Source organism: Nyctereutes procyonoides, unplaced genomic scaffold, assembly GCF_905146905.1.
Source record: "Nyctereutes procyonoides isolate TBG_1078 unplaced genomic scaffold, NYPRO_anot_genome, whole genome shotgun sequence".
Lineage (NCBI taxonomy): Eukaryota > Metazoa > Chordata > Mammalia > Carnivora > Canidae > Nyctereutes > Nyctereutes procyonoides.
In genome coordinates, this window is record NW_026574960.1 from 17,494 (window position 1) to 43,533 (window position 26,040).

Below are 26,040 nucleotides of genomic sequence, written 5' to 3' on the forward strand. Positions count from 1 at the left end.
TTAAAGAATATATGAAAAATATTTAACATCCTAAACAGTCACTATAGGTATCTTGGCTTGCATTTCCTAGTCACCTTGGAAAACAAGATTGGGGTGCTCAGTGTCCTCATTGGTTTGGGAGTGTCACTGCTCACAGGCATTCCCGGTGGACAGAGGTGGGTTATACATGCAGACTTTCCATCTATATTTATTATCTTTAGTTATTTCTACATGTATCTGTTTATTATAAAATAAGTGAATTCACATTGATTTAGCCAAATTCAATCCCACGTCATTCTAGCTGTATTTTTTTTTTCTATTTGTCAGCCCTAAACACTGTGAGAAACCCGGCTCTCATTATCCTCTACTTGTTTGCTTATGTGATCAGTCTCTCTGTAACCAGTCTCTTGTCTCACCACTTTCGTCTACCATCCCTCCGGATGTCTTCCTAGCTCTAGTTAGCCTTCAGCAGCATGTGCCAGGCTGCTCCCTCTCTCAGACACGACCTTCTCTTCCTGCTTGCGCTCAGACAGCTATGCTAGGCTGCTCCTCTGCCCCCACTCCCTTCCTCCTTCCTAAAGGAAGCCCCTTCCCCTAGAGGAAGCTGAACGCTGCAGCTTCTCCCTGGTTCACTGGACCAGCTACACCTACCTTGATGGGTGCTGCCAGTTATTGTTAGACTGAATTTCACAAGAAAAGAATGGAAAGGAGAGAAGGATATGAAAGAAACCATTTGCCTTTTTGTTCTATGCTTTTTTCTGATGTTAGAAATTTTATATTTTCTTTAGGTAAATTGATTAATCTTTTTGGGTGATTTAATATATATATATTTTAAATATTTTATTTATTTGTTTGAGAAAGAGAAGACACTAGAGAGAAAGAGAGAGAGAAAAGCATGAGAGAGCGTCAGAGAGAGAAGGAGAAGCACTAGAAGGAGCCTGACCTGGGGCTTGATACCAGGACCCTGGGATCATGACCTGAGCCAAAGGCAGATGCTTAACTGACTGGGCCAACCATGCGCCCCATAATATATTATTTTTAAGTCTAAAATAAGATGCCCATAGAGATATTGAAAAATATATTAGTTTTTCTAATTTTTTTGCATTTAGTTATCTAATCAATTGCGCATTTATTTTGTCATTTAATGTCCAAGAGAGGGAGGATCTAACCATTTTTTTCTGTTATTGTAACACCACCTTCCTTTTTAAAAATTTTCTTCGTATTCTTTTCTTGTGACTTCCCTTATCGCTGTTCTGTGTCCCTCTACTTGTATTTACTTTTCCTCTTTGCACCTGTTTCTATATTCCCTCAAATCCCACCACCAGAGATCACACATGCTGCCTACTCCCCTGAGAGCACACTTTGCTTTTCCCTCTGCATTCTTCATAATGCTTTCTCTATGCCTTGCATGACTGTCAGCAAGGTTTTAGGCAATCAGGCTGAGTCATTCACAGTAAGGAAATGCCAAATAAATCACATATCTGTAAGGCCCTTCTTCAGAGAGTTGAGGGAAGAAGAACCCTCTGATTCTCTGAGATCTTCCAGTCCCAGCTTTCAGTCAGCAGAATCATTTTTCTCATTCTTCTCTGTGAGGTGACTATCTCACCTTAAGCAAAGTGCGCCTTGCGATTCTTAATAGATTTCTACGCTTGGGATACACTGGTCCAAAATGTTCCCCATAATGTTTAGGTGAAATATACCTGTTGGAAAAGGCAAGTTTAGAGGTTCCAGAAGCATTCCAGGACAGCTGCACCAGTCCTCCTTTTCCTTTCACTCCTCTTTCTCAGATAAACAGAACACGCTTACTTCACAGGTTGGAAACAGTCATGGATGTGAACCGCTTTATGCTTATGTTTCGACAAGATCCCATGAGATACCAACTACTCATTTCACTACTGCAGGTTTTATGTTACAGTATTATTCAAATTTTCAAATAAATTTCCAGTCTCTAAAATCCTAGGGCATAGTTCTCAGACCACAACTTAAAATAAGTAGGGGTTAAGCAACTAACGAGATAATAATGAGGTTTAATGAAAAAGAGTTCAAAGGACTAAAGGACCATGAGTGATTAAGTTTCTCTCCTGCTGATTCCCAAGTGAATGCATTTGTGAGGAACTTTGTTTTAGAAGGATGTTCAGGTCCCGAGTAAAGTCAGAGAAATGGCTAAAATGATGTGGTTATAAATAGGAAGTGTTTGGGGATGGGGGAGGGACCTGGAGAGCATGGAACAGATTTGTGAGCTGAGTGATTTTTGAAACTACCTTCAAGGGGAAAGTAATAAGACGACCCTATGTCATTCTTTCTGGAATGTACTGTCAACTCTTGATTATGGAAGGGAGCAGTGGAGTGGATAATTAGCAAAGAATGGATAGTTCCCTATGTTTTTCTATTAATGGGGGGGAAAGGGCGATTGGTTCAGGTTGTTTCATAGAGGAGAGAGAGAATCTTTTTTTCTCCTCAACCTTCTCATTCTAAACTATGACTTTCTCATTTCATAGAAGTACCAGGAGAGAATTTCTTTATCTTCCTATCATCACATCATTCAACACCCTGCCTCTGTACACATGAACTCTTCCTCTGTGGATGAAGTGTACCTTCTGTCCCCCTCCCACCTGCACAATTTACTCTTAAGACCCCATCCTCTCCAGCCTAGTCAAGGGGGTTAGTATAACAAATCTTTTCTCACTTGCTCTATTATTTCTTGCTTTTTACCAGATCTTTGTGATGAGGACACACATAAGCTTTAATCCATCTTCAAAACAAATAAGAGGAATAACAATACTCTCAAATTCCCTTTGCTCCATTTCTTTGCTCTTCTTTTGAGTAAAACTATGAGAAAAGGCTGTTCTATACATATTACATACTTCTTGTCCTCATTCGTCTTTGAGTCCACTTGATGACCCTGACACCACTGCCATAAACTATACCTGACTTTTATGGGGCTAAATGGAATAGTCCATTATCAGCTTGTCTTAGTCAGCATCTCAGTATCCTTTTACACAGTTAAACATGTCCTCACTCCTAAAACACTGTAGCTGATTTCTAGGATGCCCCTTTAATCTTGGTTTCCTACATCGCTATAGATTCCTCCATAGTCACTCCTTGCTACCCTGACCTTTAAAATTTGGAGAGCAATTTCTCGTTGTTCTTTTCATTCTTGTGGCTTTAAATACTATCTCTGTGCCAAGGGCTTCTTTACCCATATATAAACAGCTTGGTTTTATTTATTTATTTAACTTTCTTGAGGTCCCTGATCAAACATTGGGTTTTTAGTAAGTCTCCCCTGACCTGCCTCCGTAGAGGAGTGTACCTCCCTGCTCACTCCTTATAGCCCCTCATCTTCCTTTTCTTCCTCAGGCCTAAGCAACATCTGACATGCTGTGTATTTACTTGCTAAAGTTGAAATAGAATATAAACTTACTGAGTCAGCCTTTTTACTTTATTTACTCCTGACTCTGTCATGGAGTACCCAGAACAACATCTGTCATGTAACGGGTACTGAGTAAATATTTACTGAATGGATGAATGACTGGATGGAAATGGAAACAAGCACACTTCTTATTTTGCCTAAAGTTGTAAGGGCTAGAGTTCTATCATGTTTGTGTAACAGGATGGGAAGGACGTGTTGTGGGAAGAGAATGGAGGCCAGAAACCGGAGCCCAAGCGTCAGCTGGTTGGCACCAAACCAAACTCTTTGGAAGGGAATTCTGGTTCTGTCTGAGTGATGATGAAGTGATTCATGCAACATAAAGATGGGTGATAGACTTTGTTAGGCACCAGGGTAACCAGTTAGGATAACCTCGTGTGGTGGGGGATAGCCCCAGAGATTTTTGGCCAAAGCAAACCTGAGATGTGCCAGGTAGAAGAAAATATTTTCAGGACTCACTGGCCCTGTGAATTCTTCAAGTCTATTTGTCACAAACTGCAACTTCTTCAATCATTTATATTTTTTAAAAAGATGGGGGACTAATGTTCTTTTCTTAAGAAGTGTTTCTGGCTTACAAAGAGGCAGCAGAAAAAATAACAACACATTATATATATGAAAAGCAGCAGCTGCAATGAGATGAAAATAAAGCAATGGTATTTTTCAATTAAAAGTATTCTAATTTCAAACCTCCTGTCTCTTACTATTAAAAAAATTCTCTAAGGCAACAAGCTATAGCTATAAAAGCTCAAAATCTGTTTTAATCTTGGCTCTACTGCAAAATTAATGGATTAGCAAAACGGGGGATTACTTATATTCTCATTACTTTCGTATTTTTTATTATTATCATTTGTACATTGAGGATGCTGGACTGGAGTAGAGTTAGCAAATATATTTCATCCTTTGTGCCAACAGTGATCTATTGGTAAAGGCCTCCGAAAGGGCTGTGTGGATAAGCATTGGAGACCACACCTAGGCTCAGTGAAAAATAAAGCTGAGATTGATTGGTGCTGTCTGCCTTGGGTTTAGGAAAGATTAATGGCAGCATGTGTCTGCTGTCCTGCACTGTACAGTCTAGAAGATATTTTCAGCTCTAAAATTCAGTGATTGGGAATGCCAAGTATGTTATGTGCCGTCTTTGCAATAAAAGCAACAATAAGATTTTATATGTAAGATATTAAAACATTATTTTTAGTGTTTTTGGAGAATGTGAATATGTTTGCTAACCATTTCTCCTAAAGGTCCTGTGATTTATATATTAGTCATAGTATTTTTTACATTGTGTGCTAAGTGCAACATGGTATGTTGATACAAGCAGCATATAGAAATAATAGCACTATTTGGCCATGGAAAACTCAAGTTGGCATAATGAGTATAATTTTTTATAGATCGTAGTTTATTTTTATTTTTATTTTTTTATTATAAATTAATTTTTATTGGTGTTCAATTTACCAACATACAGAATAACACCCAGTGCTCATCCCGTCAAGTGTCCCCCTCCGTGCCCGTCACCCATTCACCCCCACCCCCCGCCCTCCTCCCCTTCCACCACCCCTAGTTCATTTCCCAGAGTTAGAAGTCTTTATGTTCTGTGTCCCTTTCTGATATCTCCCACACATTTCTTCTCCCTTCCCTTATATTCCCCTTCACTATTATTCATATTCCCCAAATGAGTGAGAACATACACTGTTTGTCCTTCTCCGATTGACTTACTTCACTCAGCATAATACCCTCCAGTTCCATCCACGTTGAAGCAAATGGTGGGTATTTGTTGTTTCTAATGGCTGAGTAATATTCCATTGTATACATAAACCACATCTTCTTTATCCATTCATCTTTCGATGGGCACCGAGGCTCTTTCCACATTTTGGCTATTGTGGACATGGCTGCTAGAAACATCGGGGTGCAGGTGCCCCGGCGTTTCATTGCATCTGAATCTTCGGGGTAAATCCCTAACAGTGCAATTGCTGGGTCGTAGGGCAGGTCTATTTTTAATTCTTTGAGGAACCTCCACACAGTTTTCCAGAGTGGCTGCACCAGTTCACATTCCCACCAACAGTGTAAGAGGGTTCCCTTTTCTCCGCATCCTCTCCAACATTTGTTGTTTCCTGCCTTGTTAATTTTCCCCATTCTCACTGGTGTGAGGTGGTATCTCATTGTGGTTTTGATTTGTATTTCCCTGATGGCAAGTGATGCAGAGCATTTTCTCATGTGCATGTTGGCCATGTCTATGTCTTCCTCTGTGAGATTTCTCTTCATGTCTTTTGCCCATTTCATGATTGGATTGTTTGTTTCTTTGGTGTTGAGTTTAATAAGTTCTTTATAGATTTTGGAAACTAGCCCTTTATCTGATATGTTATTTGCAAATATCTTCTCCCATTCTGTAGGTTGTCTTTGAGTTTTGTTGACTGTATCCTTTGCTGTGCAAAAGCTTCTTATCTTGATGAAGTCCCAATAGTTCATTTTTGCTTTTGTTTCTTTTGTTTTCGTGGATGTATCTTGCAAGAAGTTACTGTGGCCAAGTTCAAAAAGGGTGTTGCCTGTGTTCTCCTCTAGGATTTTGATGGAGTCTTGTCTCACATTTAAATCTTTCATCCATTTTGAGTTTATCTTTGTGTATGGTGCAAGAGAGTGGTCTAGTTTCATTCTTCTGCATGTGGATGACCAATTTTCCCAGCACCATTTATTGAAGAGACTGTCTTTCTTCCAGTGGATCGTCTTTCCTCCTTTGTCGAATATTAGTTGACCATAAAGTTCAGGGTCCATTTCTGGATTCTCTATTCTGTTCCATTGGTCTATGTGTCTGTTTTTGTGCCAGTACCACACTGTCTTGATGACCACAGCTTTGTAGTACAACCTGAAATCTGGCATTGTGATGCCCCCAGCTATGGTTTTCTTTTTTAAAATTCCCCTGGCTATTCGGGGTCTTTTCTGATTCCACACAAATCTTAAAATAATTTGTTCTAAGTCTCTGAAAAAAGTCCATGGTATTTTGATAGGGATTGCATTGAACGTGTAAATTGCCCTGGGTAGCATTGACATTTTCACAATATTAATTCTGCCAATCCATGAGCATGGAATATTTTTCCATCTCTTTGTGTCTTCCTCAATTTCTTTCAGAAGTGTTCTATAGTTTTTAGGGTATAGATCCTTTACCTCTTTGGTTAGGTTTATTCCTAGGTATCTTATGCTTTTGGGTGCAATTGTAAATGGGATTGACTCCTTAATTTCTCTTTCTTCAGTCTCATTGTTAGTGTATAGGAATGCCATTGATTTCTGGGCATTGATTTTGTATCCTGCCACGCTACCAAATTGCTGTATGAGTTCTAGCAATCTTGGGGTGGAGGCTTTTGGGTTTTCTATGTAGAGTATCATGTCATCGGCGAAGAGGGAGAGTTTGACTTCTTCTTTGCCAATTTGAATGCCTTTAATGTCTTTTTGTTGTCTGATTGCTGAGGCTAGGACTTCCAATACTATGTTGAATAGCAGTGGTGAGAGTGGACATCCCTGTCTGGTTCCTGATCTTAGGGGAAAGGCTCCCAGTGCTTCCCCATTGAGAATGATATTTGCTGTGGGCTTTTCGTAGATGGCTTTTAAGATATCGAGGAAAGTTCCCTCTATCCCTACACTCTGAAGAGTTTTGATCAGGAATGGATGCTGTATTTTGTCAAATGCTTTCTCTGCATCTAATGAGAGGATCATATGGTTCTTGGTTTTTCTCTTGCTGATATGATGAATCACATTGATTGTTTTACGAGTGTTGAACCAGCCTTGCATCCCGGGGATAAATCCTACTTGGTCATGGTGAATAATTTTCTTAATGTGTTGTTGGATCCTATTGGCTAGTATCTTGTTGAGAATTTTTGCATCCATGTTCATCAGGGATATTGGTCTGTAATTCTCCTTTTTGGTGGGGTCTTTGTCTGGTTTTGGAATTAAGGTGATGCTGGCCTCATAGAATGAGTTTGGAAGTACTCCATCTCTTTCTATCTTTCCAAACAGCTTTAGTAGAATAGGTATGATTTCTTCTTTAAACGTTTGATAGAATTCCCCTGGGAAGCCATCTGGCCCTGGACTCTTGTGTCTTGGGAGGTTTTTGATGACTGCTTCAATTTCCTCCCTGGTTATTGGCCTGTTCAGGTTTTCTATTTCTTCCTGCTCCAGTTTTGGTAGTTTGTGGCTTTCCAGGAATGCGTCCATTTCTTCTAGATTGCCTAATTTATTGGCGTAGAGCTGTTCATAATATGTTTTTAAAATCGTTTGTATTTCCTTGGTGTTGGTAGTGATCTCTCCTTTCTCATTCATGATTTTATTAATTTGAGTCTTCTCTCTCTTCTTTTTAATAAGGTTGGCTAATGGTTTATCTATCTTATTAATTCTTTCAAAGAACCAACTCCTGGTTCTATTGATCTGTTCCACAGTTCTTCTGGTCTCAATTTCGTTGAGTTCTGCTCGAATTTTAATTAACTCTCTTCTTCTGCTGGGCGTCGGGTCGATTTGCTGCTTCTTCTCTAGCTCCTTTATGTGTAAGGTTAGCTTTTGTATTTGAGTTCTTTCCAGTTTTTGAATGGATGCTTGTATTGCGATGTATTTCCCCCTCTTTTTTGAAGCCAGGAAGGGCATCTGTAAAAGTTGGCTGCCTGCATTGCAACCATGCAAAATGCCAAGGAGAGTGATTTATGTCCCATTTGCTGAGACTAAGGAGGAAATACACCCAGATTTTAGTAACGAAAGGTCAAGACAGTGAAACATTTTCATTACACTCTTTTCAAAAAATCTAGGCCAAAGATACGCAGTTTCCACAATTTATAAATTTCTACTTCCTGTGGCACTTTTTGCTCTAAGATCCAAATTGTGATAGCTATTTAACTGTAATATCCCTTTTTTTTCTTTAAAATGTTCATTTCAGTGCTTCTATTTGTTTCTCAAGGGTAAAAAGGTAGGCTACATCTCTTTTCTTTAACCTATCCCTATTTTGTTAAGTAAAATCATTAATTACGTAAAGTGTTTTTTAATCGGGTGATTATATACAGTCAGGACACACAGCATGGATAGTCACTGGACTTAAGAATTGGAAGTTTTAAAGTCAGAAAGAAACACGTAAATCTTTCAGGAGTCAACTCCCTTCTCTTTACAAAATTGTAAACTTGTGCCTCCAAGTTAGACTACTTGCTGAAATTTCCCATTAAGGAAATAAAAAGGGAGTAATAGAAACGATTGACTTTTCCATATTACTACATTGCTTCTAATTTTGATGACATTTGCTAACATAGAAGCTGGAAATACACGAGTTAATGGCTAGTGATCAGTCCATTTTTATCTGAGTTTGAGTTTCTTTATTTGTCCATGTTCTCAGGAATTATTTCTCACTACTTAACTCCTAACATCACTGTGCTAGGTCCCATGAAAGACACAGATAAACAAGACAGTTTTAAAGACCCTGTCCTTTTAAAGAAAGAACGTCTGAAGTTTTGATAATTCACTCAAAAATCAACCATCAAATGTAGTCATTTGAGTAATTTATGTGTTTATCATCGTTCTATTTTTGTAGTTTCTGAACACGCAAGAGAAAAGGATAAAGGAGGTTCTACTGTGTCGTGCAATCTAGTGGACAAGAGAACACATGTACAGTCATGCACGTGCCTGCATTTTAATTCTTAATTGGATGATCTTTTTTAGCTGGAAGAACAGAGCTAACAAGAAAACAAAATGATATGTACATGGACACATCATGGTCATAGTCATGGAATGTCCAGTTGACATCAAGATTCATACTTCGTGTCACACATTCTATAGATTTGGATAAATGCGTAGACGTGTATCCACCATGGTATCATATAGAGCATTTTTCACTGCTTTAAAAATTCTCTGTGCTCTGTCTGTGCATTCCCAATCCCCTAACCCCAGCGACCGTTGCTCTTTTTATTATCTCCATACTTTAGCCTTCCCTAGAATGCCAAAGAGTTGGATTTATACAGCAAGGAGTCTTTTCGGCTTGGCTTCTCTCACTTAGTGATCTGCAGTTAAGCTTCCTCCATGTCTTTTCATAGGTTGACAGCTCATTCCCTTTAGCACTGAATAATCCTCCATCGTCTGGAATCCATGCACGTGATAAAGGACAACTTGGGTGCTTCCAGATTTTGGCAATTACGAGTAAAGCTGCTATAAACATCTGTAGGTAGGTTGTTATGCAGATGTAAGTGTTCGGTCCTTCTGGGTAAACACCAGGAAGCACAATTGCTAGATCTTCTGGAAAGAGAAGGTTTAGTTTTGTCAGAAACCACAAATTATACTCCACGGTGACTGTGCCATCTTATATTCTGCTCCAGAAATGAGTGAGAGTTCCTGTTGCTCTATATCCTCGGCAGCATTTGGTCTTGTGAGTGTTCTGGAATTTTGACATTCTAATAGGTGTATTGTAATACCTCGATGTTATTTTAATTTGCATTTTCCTGATGACGAAGGATGTGGAGCATCTTTCCATATGCTTATTTGCTATCTATATATCTTCTTTGGTGAAGTATCTGTTAAGGTCTTTGACCCAATTTGTAATTGGATTGTTTGCTTTCTCAGTGTTCCTGTAGAGATTGCTACACTTCCAAATATTGTGCTTCCTTTTGTCTTGTAAAATAGATATATATTTTTTTCAATATTTATACCATCTAAATAAATACTGGGAGAAATGTTCTGTTACCAGAATGTTCATCAAGAAACAATCATTAGGGTTTGTTGGTCAGTGCCATCTTAAGTAAGAAACACTCCTGTAACTATAGAGTATAAAATAAACAATAATGGTTAAACTTAAGTCGACAATGTTTCCAATATCAAAATACGCTTTAATTTTAGAATGGGAGATAAAGGAGACATGTGGGTTGTGGTAAAGTAAATGAGAAACAGAGTGGGAAGAATAAAATTATGAGGTAGAAAAAGACCAGAAAGAAGATAATGAGTCACACACTTAGAGGATGTTTATTTGGGAAAATTATTCATAATAACACCTTGTTCTTCACTAGGCTATGGGCTTAGTGCCATCCCTTAACTTCGAAATGATAATTATTTGAATATTCATTATTTATAGTTATCCAGTGCTTCATCTTTAAACCTTCAAAATTTATTCTGAAGAGTATGGTCTACTGTGCCTAGGTAGGAGAAAAAGGATTAGAGCAATATTGCTCTTAATGTAGAAAAATTGATACTAAAGCAGTATTTGAATTTTGTAATAGGGATTCCTTCTTCCTACAGAAGATATTTCAAAAAACACTAATGAGACAACATGTTATTATTCAAAAATGAAAGCAATAATTTATGTATATCTTTCATGTAATCTAATTATTCAAATGAAGTCCCTTATAGATTTCCATATACAGCTATTGGTTAAGTTTTTTGGAACATATTTCTTTTCAATGGAAAGCCATGTAATACCATGATAAGCATTAAAATTAAATTTCATTTTACTCTTTATGTCCATGGCCACAACTTCTCACATATATGTATTTATACTGATTAAATAATATATACCGTGTAAACAGTTTTGCATGTAAAAAATAGCTTATTTTTTTGTATATTTTTCACCTTCACCTGTAGGAAGAGTATAGTCTTTTCAGAAGCCATTTCATATGGAGCAGATGGGACAATTAGGGTGAATTATTTTGTCTGGGACAATTAAGGTGAATTGTTGTGTCTGAATTTTCATTTCACCTTGATGGAAACATGGTTGTCTCTATCCTATTAGTTAAGTGTTATTTTTTCTTAGTTACAGCTACTTCTATGTAAAGTGTTTTTATTTTTATAGGATACTAATTTAACCTGAGATTTCAGTATGGCTTCAAATAATAAATTTAAACTTTGGCCCCCAAACCAAAATTTCAGGAAGTATTGTTTATTATGTTTTTGAAATTAGATATGGAAAAGTACCAGGAAAGGAAATAATTTGTCATGTCATTTTTAGTTATGTGAATAATTTCTCTCAAAGACACCAAAATACCTTTAAATTTTGGAATTGAACATGAGAAACATCTTGACACATTCTAAACAAGTACACAATAATTTGAATGTCAGACTTAATCATTTATTAGTTATGTAATCTTGAGTTTGTTACTATTGCTCTCTGGGTATCAGTTTTTCGACCTGTAATGTTGGGATAACAAAGGCTACTTGATGGAGTTCATTGTTGTAAGATAATGTAGGTAAATTACATATAGCTCCTGATATAATTAATAAACATAGTAGTTTTCTCTGCACATGATTAAAATACAGAAACTTGTTATAACGCAAGATGAAGAGCCTAAAATAGTCTAATGAATCCAGTGCTATACCCATCTAATAGCTGGCCAAATAATTATTTTGATGATTAAGCTTATACAGATATAAGCAATTTTGAGCAGTTTCAATATAGTGAGCAATAAAAAGGAAACAGTTGTCCCAATCATTGCTTTCAACTGTGCTTTGTGTACTTTTGTTTTTGCAAAGACTCTATGTTCAGTTATAATAAAAAATGATTTAAAACTAAACTCAATGTTAATTATAGCTCATCTAATCCCTAAACTTGACCCTTGGCTCAAGGGACCTGCATACTAGGACCATAATCTATTTTCCCCTCCTTTTCCCATTGCAGAATCTTGATATGAAAAAAAAAAAAGTGTGGTATTCAGTGGATGGGAATTTGCCTCCAGTATCAACATGCCCCTCCCCAAATAGGCTCTGGCTCAGCCGTTCTTGAAGGGTGGTCACACTTAAAAAGCATTAGAGAAACATGGGCAGTTTTTATCAGCTATCACGTGATTGTTGGGCACCACTGGCAGTTGTTAGGAGGATGGCAATATTCTGCCATGTATGACATACTCCTATGACATTTCTCCTACAAATACATATCAGCAGTTCTTTAGCACAAATAATATTGAAAAGTTTTATAAGAAGGTGAATAAAAATCCTAATAATTTTGAGGCGCACAGATGGGGCAGTCAGTTAAGTATGTGACTCTTGGTTGTAGCTCAGGTTATGATCTCAGAGTCATGAGAAAAAGTTCCACATCAGCTCTATACTCAGAGTCTGCTTAAGATTCTCTCTTTTGGGATGCCTGGGTAGCTCAGTGGTTAAGTGTCCACCTTCAGCTTAGGGCATGATCCCAGGGTCCTGGGATCGAGTCCCATGTCGGGCTCCCTGCTTGGAGCCTGCTTCTCCCTCTGCCTGTGTCTCTGCCTCTCTCTCTCTCTTTCTGTGTCTGTCATGAATAAATAAATAAAATATTTTTAAAAATTAAAAAAAAATTCCCTCTCTCCCCACCCACCTCAAATTGGTAAACATATCTTTAAAATACTAATAATTAAAAAAATAAAATAAATAAAATAAAATACTAATAATTTAGGGAAAGTTATATACGGTTGGAAATTTAAATATTAGAAAAATATTTTTTATATTATTGAACATCATTTGTATCATACCTTTTGCCTATATACTGAGATATTGGTACTGAGTTAATAATGTCACCTTTGTGTAATATATTTTTTAATAGCATTAGTGGTACATTATAGGATGCCATAGTGTCCCTTGAAGTTTTTTTTGATAATACTAATAAAGCAAACTATGACCTATAAACTAGTTTTGAAAATCTAACAACTATAATGGTAACTTATTTTACTAATCATTTTCAAGATATGTTTTATGATTTTATTTATTCATGAGAGACAGAGAGAGAGAGAGAGAGAGAGAGAGAGAGGCAGAGACACAGGCAGAGGGAGAAGAAGGCTCCATGCAGGGAGCCCGACATGGGACTCAATCCCAGGACCCCAGGATCACAATCTGAGCTGAAGACATATGCTCAGCCGCTGAGCCACCCAGGCATCCCTCATTTTCAGAATCTTAACAAAATTCTTCCATGTTAGGGCACCTGGGTGGCTCAGTCTGCTAAGGGCTGACTCATGGTTTTGGCTCAGGTCATGATCCCGGTGTCCTGGGACTGAGCCCTGTGTCAGGCTGTGCACTCAGCAGAGACTCTGTTGGAGAGTCTCTCTCTCTCCCTTTCCTTTTGTACCTCCCCCTGCATGCTCTCACTCTCAAATAAATAAATAAATCTTTAAAATAAATTTTAAGAAATTCTTCCATGTTGAACATGTAGTTTTCTCAACATTTTTTTTGCAAAAAAATAGAAACTCATTTCATGATGAAACTAGCAAATTAAATTATTATAAACTATTTGTAATAAGGTTTAGCATTGGGTATCATATTCCTGATTCTTCCAGTATTGAAAGTTTAAGGGTAAAAGAAAAAAAAATAATATCCATCATGGCTGCATGCAATCTTTGTGCATTGTTTCTCTTTCGTAAGCTATCACTATTTTGTTGTCACATATTTCTCTTATATACTGCTGAGGAAAAAAAAGAAAGGAAAAAAAAACTAAACTAAAAAATAAAGTAAAACTCAGTGTCCTAAAACAATAATTTTAGTATTATTTTGCCTACCATTCCTTTTGACTAAGAATTTGAACAGACTACACGAGGATGGATCTTATTTAATTTGTTGGTGTTCTGGCCTAAAATGAACGAGCTCAAATGACTAGTAATTGCTAAGATGACTCAATCAGTGCCATGTATCTGGAAACTTGGCTCCAGTGTTCGCTGAGTACCTTTTCTTCTCCATGTGACATCTACTGGTGCTGGGAAGTTCAAGACGACTTCTTTATTCATTTATCTGACACTTCTCCTGAAATAACTGGAACCGCTGTGGCAAGGAGTCTCTGTCTTGCTATATGTCCTCTCCGAGATGTCTAACTCAGTCATTCTCACAGCATAGCTGACCTATCGTGGTTCATCTTCCTATGTGGCTCTGACATCCCCAGAGTAATTCCAAGAGACCAAGGTAGGACTTACACTCAGGTTATTCAGAGTCACTTCTGCTACATTCTGTTGGTTACCGAGGATTTCGATGAGGAAAGGAACCAGGGCATGAGAAGCAAGAGATATGGTTTATTGAGATTGGAGAGGAAAGGTGTGAGAGGGGGAGTGCGTATCTTTGAAATTAGCTACTTACCACATGTACACCCCCTCTGTTCTGGCTGGTGGGGTAAATTAGTGTGTTCTTTCAATTGCCTTGTTTGACCTCTTTTCCATTCAGAAATTCTACTACGAACTGTCTTCCACCAACAGTATGCTCCTTAGCATCTTACTTTTTATAAAATCCCATTACCTGGCAGGCAGCCTTTCATTAGAGGTGCCAGTGAAATGATCCATAATATTCTATGAAGTGCCTAGTTAACCAGTGGGATAGCATCCTTTCCATAACAAATTGTGAAGTATATCAATTTAGGAGCTCTTCTCTCATTTAGTCTGTCTCTCTCTCTGATATACCTTCTTTTTTCAGGTTTATCTAGTTTTTTCCCCACTCCAACCAATACCCACCCAGCTAGACCCAGAGGCAGAACAAATATTCTATTTAGGCCAACATTTAACCTCTAGAAATGATTCTCAGAGAGCAATCCTTTTCTGGCTTCCAATAAAGTACCCTTCTACTTTTCTCATTTAGAAGAAAGTATTTTTTTATTTGTAGAGAATATTGTGCCTACCAATGGGCTGGATAAAAATCTTTTCACTTTCTTCTCTTCATCCTTCGGCTTTCAGTACTTTAGCCAACTATTGTGAGTAGAAGGGGGTTGCTTATTTTTTGTGATTATGATAGGGCCAGTGCTCTTGCCTCTTAGGCTCAAATGAGAATATACAGCTCCAGTTACAAGTAGCTTTCTACAGAATGCAGATAATCAGTGCCCTTGGTTTTCTTTTACCCATCTGCTCTAATAGTAATTCCAGAGGAACAAAAATTTTCAGTCAGTATCATCTTATGTAAAGCTCATGACCTTTTGTCTATACATTCCTGATTTATGAAAATGTTCTGATTGATTGGAGTTTTCATTCTTGGAAAAAGGTGTAAAAAATGTCTTCCAACTGTGTTATCACATAGACAGGATGGTGCAAATCAATTTGGAAGGAGTAATAACAACCAACACACATCTAATTAGATAAAATGACATGCTGATAGCCAAATTGCTAGGAGCTAGAGACTTACCGTATAGGCCTCTAGCAAAGGTTTTCTCCTTAAAGAAAATGTTATTTAAGTAATTTGAACATACAGGGTGAAAATACTATAAAGGAAAAAGAAAAAAAATATTCTTTTCACTTTGCTTTCTTTATGTAAATATAATATCATCTTATTTAATTTGTCACTTCATTTAATGTACAAATCTTCTGCTAAAACAGTCATCTCATATCATATGAAAGAGTTTTTCAAGGACTATCTTCCATTCTACTGGGACTCAAGTTTCCAGTGTTAACATGGGTAGCCCCAGTTAAAACTAGCAGGAATCGCTGTGCAGGGAATAAAGATGCTCCACTCAGTGCATCCAAATTCAGTTTATAGCTGACAGACAACAATGCATCACTACTGTCAGAAGCCATCAGTTTTAAGATGGGTCAATTTGGAATGAAGTAATGAACTTTGGCTTAAGTAAAATGGCAAATATTAACTAACAGATGGCCAAAATATTAGTCATTTCTATCGCATCTATTTATAAGTGGAAAGAGAAAGAAATTTGTGATTATAAATGAATGGGATGATATATTCACTATAACTCTTTTGTTTCCAAGTGACAGAAAGCCAATGTATTATTGTTTGGGATTAAGACTGTGAGATCGGGAAAATACAAAATAATGATTGCCCAATAAGAAAGGAAGTTTTTATCATTCACAGAAACATAAGCACTTCAGAGTCCGAATGGTGGCTCCAAAGTTCCAGAGAGCTAGCTTCCTTCAACATTTTGTACCATAAGATCAATGCACAGCTTCTACGTTGTGTACCTAGATGACCATTTGGAGCCTCACCCATCATGTCCATGTTGTATCCATGTAAAGGGAGAAAGAAGGAGTAAGACAGTCCTGTCCAGCTTCAGAAACTTGGAAAGTCTATCCTTTTGTCCAGTGAGAGTTCTACATACCTGTTCTACTACCACGGAGGGAAAGGACAAGAGCTATTGGGAGGTTAACTAGCTGTTATGTACCACTCTCAACTTAAACTAGTTTAAGTAACAATGGAAACATTAAGATGTAGGATGGTTTACAAGAACCAAGAATGAGGGGAGACAGACATTCCAAAGCCATTCAGACTCTGTCTCCCCCTGTGTATAGGCTTTGTATTTTCTTCTCAGGCTCTTCAGTTTCTGTTATCCCATACATGATTGCTGACAATGCTGAGGCTTTATGACTTTACAGTTTATCCCCAGAACGTCTAATTCTGTTTCTTACTTCCAGTTTCAAAATTCCCCCAAAAAACAAAACAAAACACCCCACAAAATTCTCTGATGGTCCTTTTATCAGTTCAACTTAGATCAGCCACAAATTTTTGAACCAATCAGCTACCACTGGTGGAGCAAAGTATTTAAAATAGCTATTCTTGGGACACCTGTGTGGCTCAGCAGTTGAGCATCTGCCTTTGGCTCAGAGTGTGGTCCCAGGATCTGGGACCGAGTCCCACATCAGGCTCCCCGCATGGGCCCTGCTTCTCTCTCTGCCTGCCTCTCTCTCTCTCTCTCTCTCTCTCTCTCTCTCATGAATGAATAAATAAATAAATATCTTTTAAAAAAATAAAATAGCTATTCTTTTTGTTAACCATTGGTGGGAAGGTAGCCAGTTTCCAGAACAAAGAGGAAATTGGGCAAAACAAATGAACAATGAATTCTACATACATAGTTTACTTACATATGCAATAATGATACTAATTAAAAAAAATCTCTTGGTAGGTAAGCTCTCAGAACTATTCTATTTGGTTTCCAATAGCAAAGGTCTTTTGTTTTTCCTTTCTAATTCATAAATCACAATGGAGTTTGATTTTCCAATTTCAATCCTGGTCATTTATTATTTTAATTGATGGGGTATTTTGAGATGTCTTGTGTTAGACTATTTGAACACGAAACACCTAATCTTCATTACAACGTGAAAAAATATGGAATCCGTGTGATATAAACTAATTTAATAGTTCAGAAATCCTGATTAATGGAAGTTTCTTTTGTCAAGGTGGACTTTTGTGGCATGACTTACTCTCTTGAAACAATAGATAGTGATTCTATAAATAGTCTGAGCATGTTCTGCAATTTCAAGTCTAACCACAAATCTGGAACTTGTATTTCTTGTATTCTGTTGACCTTTTTTGGCCAAGATTTCTGCTCATTGTATTTTTTGATCAGAAGTTAATTAGCCTCACACAGTAGGCTATTTTCTTAAGACTTTCACTGTCAAATTGAGTTAAGTTTATTAAAGATTGTAGTTTAGGGCTTCATTCTGAAGTTCATGCCAACCAGAAAAATAATACTTTTTTTCCCCTAAAAAGAAATTTTGATTTTTCTTATATATGTGTACTGTCTAGTATGCGATAAGAACCCCAGTGATCAGGATGGAATAGGAATCCCACTAAGCAGTATAAATACCATTTCTGTTGCTTACTGTGGACCCCTCCATATTCCACTCTACCCAGAAGAAGATATTATGTTTTGTAGCTGCAAACAGAGGAGGCAAGCAGGCTTCAAAAATACTTATAAATCACTGAAGTATACAACTACAATCATTTGGCCATAGAAGTATATCATATACTACTTAAGCTAATCATATATTGATGAATTTTTTAACCACCTACAATATACCAGCATTTGCACAAAAACTTTACCAGTGTTGCCACATTAATGTATGAGGACGTGGTACACACTACTGTTTGTGGAAGAGGAAGGCAATGAATTAACAAGTATTATGCCCAAACTCACAACTAGATATAAAATACAGAATCACAATCTGGACCATGATATAAGTAATTTAAAACACTGTGCTCTAAGTCATGTTCTTTTATCAATTAACAATGCCTCTCATCTGTGTAGATTTATTAACATTACTCTAATATCTATCTAAAGCAACCATATAATTGAAACTTCTGTGACCATCCTAAATTCTGTACCAGCGTCACATTGCACTTATTGAATAGATTTTTTTTTCCTTTAGGTCAATTTATTCAGCAAATATTTAAATGAATTGTGTATTCAAGCACTAGCCAAGGTAGTGATGAACAAAACAGTCACTTTTAGTATCTTATCCTCAAAGAGCTTATGTGAGGTTAAGTGAATGATTAATTTTGCATTGCTTGAACATATACTTTATTATTAGGTACTAAAAATACAGTGGTAAGCAGGACAAACAAATTTCTTGGCCTCACGAGGTCTGTAATCTGTGAGATTATGTTGAGTACTTTAACCGACATCTGTGACAAAATGAATTTTAACAACCGACTTCACCATTAGATGAAAGGTGTAGGCCTGAGTCAGGAGTAGTACTCCATTTAGAGTAGGGTGAGCAGGAGTAGAGATGGTGGGATGACAAGGTTAGAGAGGTGGGTAGGGACAGAGCCAATAGCCTCGTTGAGTGAGAATTTGATTATTCACTGATAACGGAAAGTTTCTGAGCAGAGAAGGGGCATAATCTGACTTATGTTCTTAAAAGATCACTTTGGGAAGCTGAATGAATGTGCTTCAGGAGGACGAGAATGGGGCAGGAGACCCAAAGAGCAGACTTTTGTAATGTGTATGTTTAGTTCCATAACAGCAGTTCACCAGGTAGAGTCATGAAGCAATTTCCTAAAAGCCAGCTAATTGTGGGTTTAAAAGAATACTAAAAACAAACTATGAAAATAAAACCATGGAAATACAAGCATCCATAAATCTCACTGACTTAAATATATAAATCAGCCTTTGTTTATTCTTTTTTTCTTCTTGCTTTCTTTTTTCTTTCCAATAAAGAAGTCAGGAGCACTTTGCAGTCCGCATAGATACAGGGTCCATTTACTAGAATTCACCAATACCACAATTCTTTTTAAAAGTAAAACAAGCAGGCTATGTAATCAACTTCGAACAATTAAGTATAAATCGATCTTTTACCTGAGAGAACCAACTTGAGAAATACTAATCTTTGCAGCAACATTGGTCAATTTTGCTAATAAAAAATATGTTATCACCAATGTAAGAATTTTCTTCGATGGTGAAATATATGGGATTTCGCAAGATGGCCAAATTAATTTTTTTCCTCTGCTGAAATGTCTTACATATTTCAAGAATTTCACTAAGGGTCTTACGCAGAATATGGTGCCTACTGCCGAGAATCCATGCCTTTCCCTTTGCTCACACTTTGCTGCTTAATCTCCAAGAGGCCAGAGCTCTTAATTAAAGACAAAGATGGATATGCCTTGGTGCAAAGTTGTTTTTATTTCTGAATGAGCACACTTGTGAAACTGATTTCCTCAATAGCAGGGCCAGGTGGAGAGATGGAGGTCACCTCTGTGTAGCAGCATGCTCCTCCCAGGTCGATAGGAAGCCGGCAATGCTGTCTTCCTCAGTGACCAGATGGGCCAAGTCCTGCAGAATAGTCCACAGCCATTATTCTGTGCATCAGGCTGTGCAATTGATTTCAAGATAACAGGCAAGAGGGAGAGGGCTGTCAGGCTTGACTGCCTCCTGTCAGTGCAGGAGCCCTGGAACAGTGTCATTCAGAAATTTTTTGTCAATTTGGGTAAGCTAAGGTGGAATCCTGACAGGGCAATTCTTTATTTGTCATGCGGTTTGAAGGTGCAGTGGGAATCTGTAACTCGTGCCTGGGCAGTGGCTGGCCTGGCTAAAGCAGGACGTCAGGATCCAGGGCTCAATCTCACAGCAAGCCCCACGGAGGATTTTGTTTCACGGGCAGGAAAGAATAAGGAAGGTGGAAGTGAAGGGCACAGTTTATTTTTCTTTATTTTTATTTTATTTTATTTTATTTTATTTTATTTTATTTATTTTTATTTTTTTTATCAGTTTATTTTTCAAAGCCTATCTAAGATATTTCATTTTTCTCCATCTCTGCATCACCTTTATATTATAAACGTATTTCCTTTTTTTTTATAAACGTATTTTCTTGTCATTTTCTAGATTTCAGTGATCTGCAGAGTATAAAGTTCCCTCTCTGTGATCAGATCAGGAACGTGGGAAATGGAGACACTAAGGACTCAGGAACAGGGAAACATACTCTAAGTGTCGTTACAGTTATATTTTGACTCGGATTGGGCAAATCAGGTTACAATAATTGTGACATGTATGAATGGATTTAAAATTGTGCATCAGGCTGTGCTAAATCATGTGAAAAGTGTTTGAATGAAAACATTAATTACATCTCATAGGTAAACATCAAAGCGACTAGACAAGTCATGCTTTTTTGCTTAATACTAGAGATACCAGAGAGCTACTTGACTACAAATTCTCTAAGGCCCCTTCGTTTTGCGTTATTTCATCTGTTATACAACTTTATGAACGTTTAGGTTGTTGCTCTCTGGTTTACGAATAATGATAATGTCAACATGGCTTTTGCCCAAGTTCTTCCTAAAATTTTAAAATGGGAAGTGAGGGGCCCACTGGAAGGAAAGGTCAACATTCTGATTTATTAAGGGTCCTTGAGCAGAAGGAATTCGAAGATCACTGTACATCACAAATTTTTTGACAGCAGCCTTAGTGAGGAAAATTTCATGTAACAAGTGAGAGGTAAGCAAAGGAATAAAAATGTGGTGCATATGTTCAGGAAACAGGGAGAAGCCCCAGTGTCCTAGAATGAAAGGACTATTTGGAGGGCAACAAGGATAAAAATACATACAGATACACCCCTACACACATATAACCCAAGCATCCATATCGCCATTTAAAGAGGAATTTACATGTTAATATGTAACAAAGTGGATGCTACCATAGGTCCCTGAGCAAACAAAATGACAGATTATTATCTGCATGATGTCTAATCTGGTACAAAAATGAATGGTGGTGGGAAGAGGGGTAGGTAGGAGACTATGGCAATTGTATAAGAATGTGGGTGTATGACTAAGAGATGAGTGAAGTTACTATTTTGAACTTAAAAATAGCAATTATGTAAAACTAACAATTACATGTTTAAAGCCAAGATTGTGGATTCTGACTTAAAATATATTTTTAGAATGAAAAGTATCTAATAAGATTCTATAACCAATTTTTTTAATATTTTGAGTACAATAAATTGATTTTACTATTTCAGCTGTCACTAAATTACATTTTACTGTATATTTCTTTTTATCCTTCATATATTAAGTGTGAAAGTATTTTGTTAACTTAACCCAGGCCACAAGCCATCAGAGAAAGGTTTGGTAACCTTCTCAATGTTTCTAATTATTCAGTCAGGTTCCCTTCTCCCCCGATGTTTCAGACACATCAATAGTAGGGACATCATTAAAATAAAGTTTCTCTGTGTGGTACTTAAATGCTTCAACTAAAATCAATTGAGGCAAAATCTTTAATGTGATGATCATACCTGGTTTATCCTCTTGACACTTGTTAAAGTTATCTCGACCCCAAATTTAACAGCTTAAAATGATAACAATGTATTATTTAACACAATTCTTTGGGTTGACCAGTCAGTTCTATTGCTTTACTCCTTCATTTCTGCTGGCATGATTGGGAGATATGAAATGTCCTCACTCTCAGGGCTGATAGTTGATTCCGATTATTGGCCGAAAGCTCAGTTGATGTGGACAGCAAAAGGGCTTCAGTTCTCCTTGGTTTGTGTGCTCCTGCGGAGCAGCTTGGGCTTCCTCACAATCTGGTGGTCTCAGGGTAATTGAACTTCTTACGGTAGCTGACTTTCAAACCCTTAAAATCAGAAATGGCTACACTTTCTCAACTATTTGGCCTTGAACTGGAAGACTGCCAGTGGTGCTGTATTCTCTTGGTAACATCATATCGTAGGAACAGCTCACGGTCAAGGAGAAGGGTCTACACAGTGTGTGAGTAACAGAATATGACTGAGGGGTGGCAACAAAAGATGCAGTCTAATACAATAATGTTCTATCAAAAATAGCTCATCTGCTTCTTTTGATTAGTTTTCTGACTTTATTTTACATCCTGAAAGATTATACTTGTTTTGCCACTAATACCAATATTATAAATTGGCTAAGCTTAATAATATTCTAGAAATATCTAAGCTGCAAAGCTTTATCTAGAAATTTCCTTTTTCTAGAACAACATGAGTATAACAGATTCTGAATAATAAAGAAATTAACATTCTTTACATGGCTCGTGTACAATTTTTTAAAAAATATATCGATGACACTTTCCATTAAATATTGCATTTTCATAATTTTCTTAAAAACAGCTAAGTCATATGCTAGGGTACCTTTTACTGTAGAGTGGAAATAATTCATAGCATCATGATATGTGTGTATTTGTATCTATATATGTGTGTGTATATATATAAATATATAATTATGATGTAACTGAATTATACAAATAAATGTGAAAATCTAATTAACATTGTTTAAAATAAACATTCTCAATTTCCTTCAGTTCATGGAAAGGATGTTATAAGAAATTCCTTAAAAAAGAGGGAGGTAGATTATAGTCTTTTTTAAGGGCTCAGAGAATTATATTTTGATTTTTTAAGTGTTTTTAATATTTATTTTACCTTTTTATGAAAGGAACTACAATTAATTAGAATAATAAATCGAAACATAAAACACTCTAAATTTTTGTCAGCTCAAGTGTTTACACTTTTCTGTTTATTAATCTCCACTCTCATAAAAGCAAATAAACTGTATCCACCAAACAACAAAGGCTACAGAGTGCAGAAATGGTACTAAGTCTTTTATTTTTATATTCATTACAACCATATCCAAGGGACCTGTATTTTTGTACCTGCTTAATATCGCATGTACGAGTAGTGAATACAAATGCTGCTGACAAATAGTTTACAAAGTTAAGTATATCTTGAGAGTTTTTCTTTGTTTGATTGAGGGTTTTTCAGTTTCCTAAGGCAAAAATTGCTTCCAGCACTTGAAATGTGATCGCATTGGTTAGATACGGATCCTCAAGTGTCCTGAATCACAGATATGTGTCTTAAATGTCAGTAGGGACTGTCTGTGTTAGTCCATCCTTTTTAGACAAACATGCCCTTGGCAGTTCTACTCAGGATTCAATGATGCTGTTTAATTGACAATTTAAAATTTGCAACATGCAGTGCCTCTACTCCTAATCCCCAAACCATATTTATGTCTCTTGTAAGTCATAAGCAGGCCAAGGACACTGAGGTCTTTAAGTTTCAAGAGCCTGTGGGATCTGGAATGTATATGAGCCCGTACATATGTAACCTGCTGAGAAATAGCAGTGGTGCAGAAAAATATGGTTCTATTTCTTGATCAGTATAAGGTAAATTGTTCTTTATTTCCTCTCTTTCATTATGTATTTCTAGCTCAATGCTGTGAAACCCACTGACAGTAAATCCCCGGAAACTAGGGTGTGAGAGAAAAATTTGTTTACTTGTAGGGAAATTGCAATTACCTCCTACAGTTTTTTGGGATACAATTTGCAGACCACTTGTATTGAGTGTATTTTTCTTTAAACAAGGACAATTTTTTTTATTGTGATGGAATTTAACAGTTTTCCTTAATATGTGGGGGGTGGGGGGACTTGAATGGAGGAGGTTGTTGTTATATTATTAAATAAAAATATATATGTAACAGTTAGCATTTATGGTATCTTAGTTTGCTGAGCCCTAACAGGGTAAAATTAGAGAAAAGGCAATTCATGAAGATAAGGAGGACAGAGAATGACTTACTGAATAATTAAAAATAAGCAAAGGACAAGGTTATGGTCCCAGTTTTCATACATAAACATTACGAAAGTCAGTATTTTTGATGATTTCCGAATACATTTATGATAACATTGGAGTAAAAGGTTTAATTTTTTTGTTTAATTTCTCTGTAAGAATTGTGTAAAAAAGAGATAGGAATATCTACTTAACTTGAATGGCCCATTTTTGTTTCTGTCAGAGACACAGAAATGAAGTTCTGAAGCAAATGATAACAAGAAAATTGATATTTTAAGGAAGCCTGCATTATCTAAAACTTTAGAAGAATATAATAAAGTAAAAATTTAAGCAACTGGGTGTTTAAAGTCATTTCTGATGTAATTTGTAACCATTATGATTTGTAGATAATACGGTGTTGCAGAAGTAGAAAACACTATAGTGTAATAAAGAAAAGGAGTATATGATGAGTCATGGATTCTAACCTGAGAACTTTAAAAGAATTTAAGAACTCTAAGAATATTGAAATATTATTACTAAAACAACCCCAATGATCTATCTTTTGTAATTTGAAGAATGGAGAGAAAATAGGAAAGGAGACCTGCCTTATCGGCTTTGATAGTTTTTATGAAGAACGGGTAAAATGTTTGATTAGAAAAAAATTTTGTTTAAATTAAAAACAGAGTGACGGTCCATTCCTGTAACCAGTCCAGAGTAACAAGTACTAGACATGATCTTTCACAATTTAACAAAATACTGAAAAGTAGACAAAATACATGTTGCAATTCATTTTAAGCATTGGGCAAAAAGCAACATAAGACTTTTATCCTCTATAGAAGAGAAACATGACAGATGAGCCCAGAGTTCAACTTTCCTGACTATGGCACAGGGAAGTGAAGCCTAACAGAATATGGAATTAGGAGGCATAGAGAGGTTTTCTGGGATACAAAATGGCTGGAATTTATGGGCAAGATACTGAAGAGAAAGAAGTTGCTAGGGGAAATTGGGTTAGGTAGATATTTTTGAAGGGCTCAGCCCTAAGTCCTGGTTGATTTCTGGGATGTACATTTACAAGGTGAAACTCTGCAAGGCTGAGAAGAAAATAGCTGCTACTGGAACACAAAATGAATTAAGGGGTACCTGGGTGGCTCAGTCGGTTAAGTGTCTGCCTCTGGCTCAGGCCATGAACCTGGGGTCTTGGGGTTGAGCCCTATATCTGGCTCCCTGCTCAGCCATTTATCATAAAATAAATAAATAAAAGCTTTTTAAAAATGAATCAAGATTCCTAAAGTATAATAAGGTTGAAAGACACTGGAATTTTACTCCACCTAGACTAGAGAGACCTTCTGAACAATGGGACATTCAATTGAGATCATATCTTTAAAATAAAACACATGCCCTAGAGTAATTACAATATTGTTGAACCTAAGTAAAAACTATGCTTTCCCTAAAAGTCGTCATCGTCGTCGTCATCATCATCATCATCATCAAGAAGAACAGATTACAGGAAATCTACCAGTAACTCAAATACCTACCAGAGACAAAGTCAACACTTTTCAGAGAAAGATAGTGGAAGCTAAAGTCTCTGCAATGTATCATTAACAATGTCCAGCATGCAATCAAAATCTGCTTGTTACGTGAAAAAATGGAGAAGTATTACCCTTTGACATGGGAGAAGACAATCCATAAAAACCAATCCTGAGATTACCTAGAAGTTAGAATAAACAAAGACTTCAAAACAATTGCTGCAAATATGCTCAAGAAACTAAAGAAAAGTAGACATAGTGAATAATCTTATGGGAAAACTCATTGCAGATAGAGAAATTTTAAATAAGAAACAAATGGAAACATGAAGTACATAACCATGAAAATGAGGTTAAACATATATAGAAAAAAAAGTGTATAGGTTATTTTAGTGCCCAAGATCAAATGAAAAAGAGCTATAAAAGGTGAAGGAACGAGGAGGCACCTCAGTGGTTTAGTCAGTTGGGC

At 36.7% G+C, this 26,040-nt stretch overlaps 1 protein-coding gene across 1 annotated transcript in view; it reads left to right on the top strand.

Annotated features, from left to right (window-relative positions):
- LOC129506228 (endogenous retrovirus group K member 25 Env polyprotein-like) overlaps positions 1–25,570 on the top strand; it is a 37,717-nt gene extending 12,147 nt beyond the window's left edge. Inside the window, exons 2-3 of the mRNA XM_055319750.1 lie at positions 9,454–9,577; positions 25,503–25,570. Of these exons, the coding sequence (XP_055175725.1) occupies positions 9,454–9,577; positions 25,503–25,570 (192 nt within the window). The remainder of the gene's footprint in view (positions 1–9,453; positions 9,578–25,502) is intronic.
- Positions 25,571–26,040: the final 470 nt, after the last annotated feature.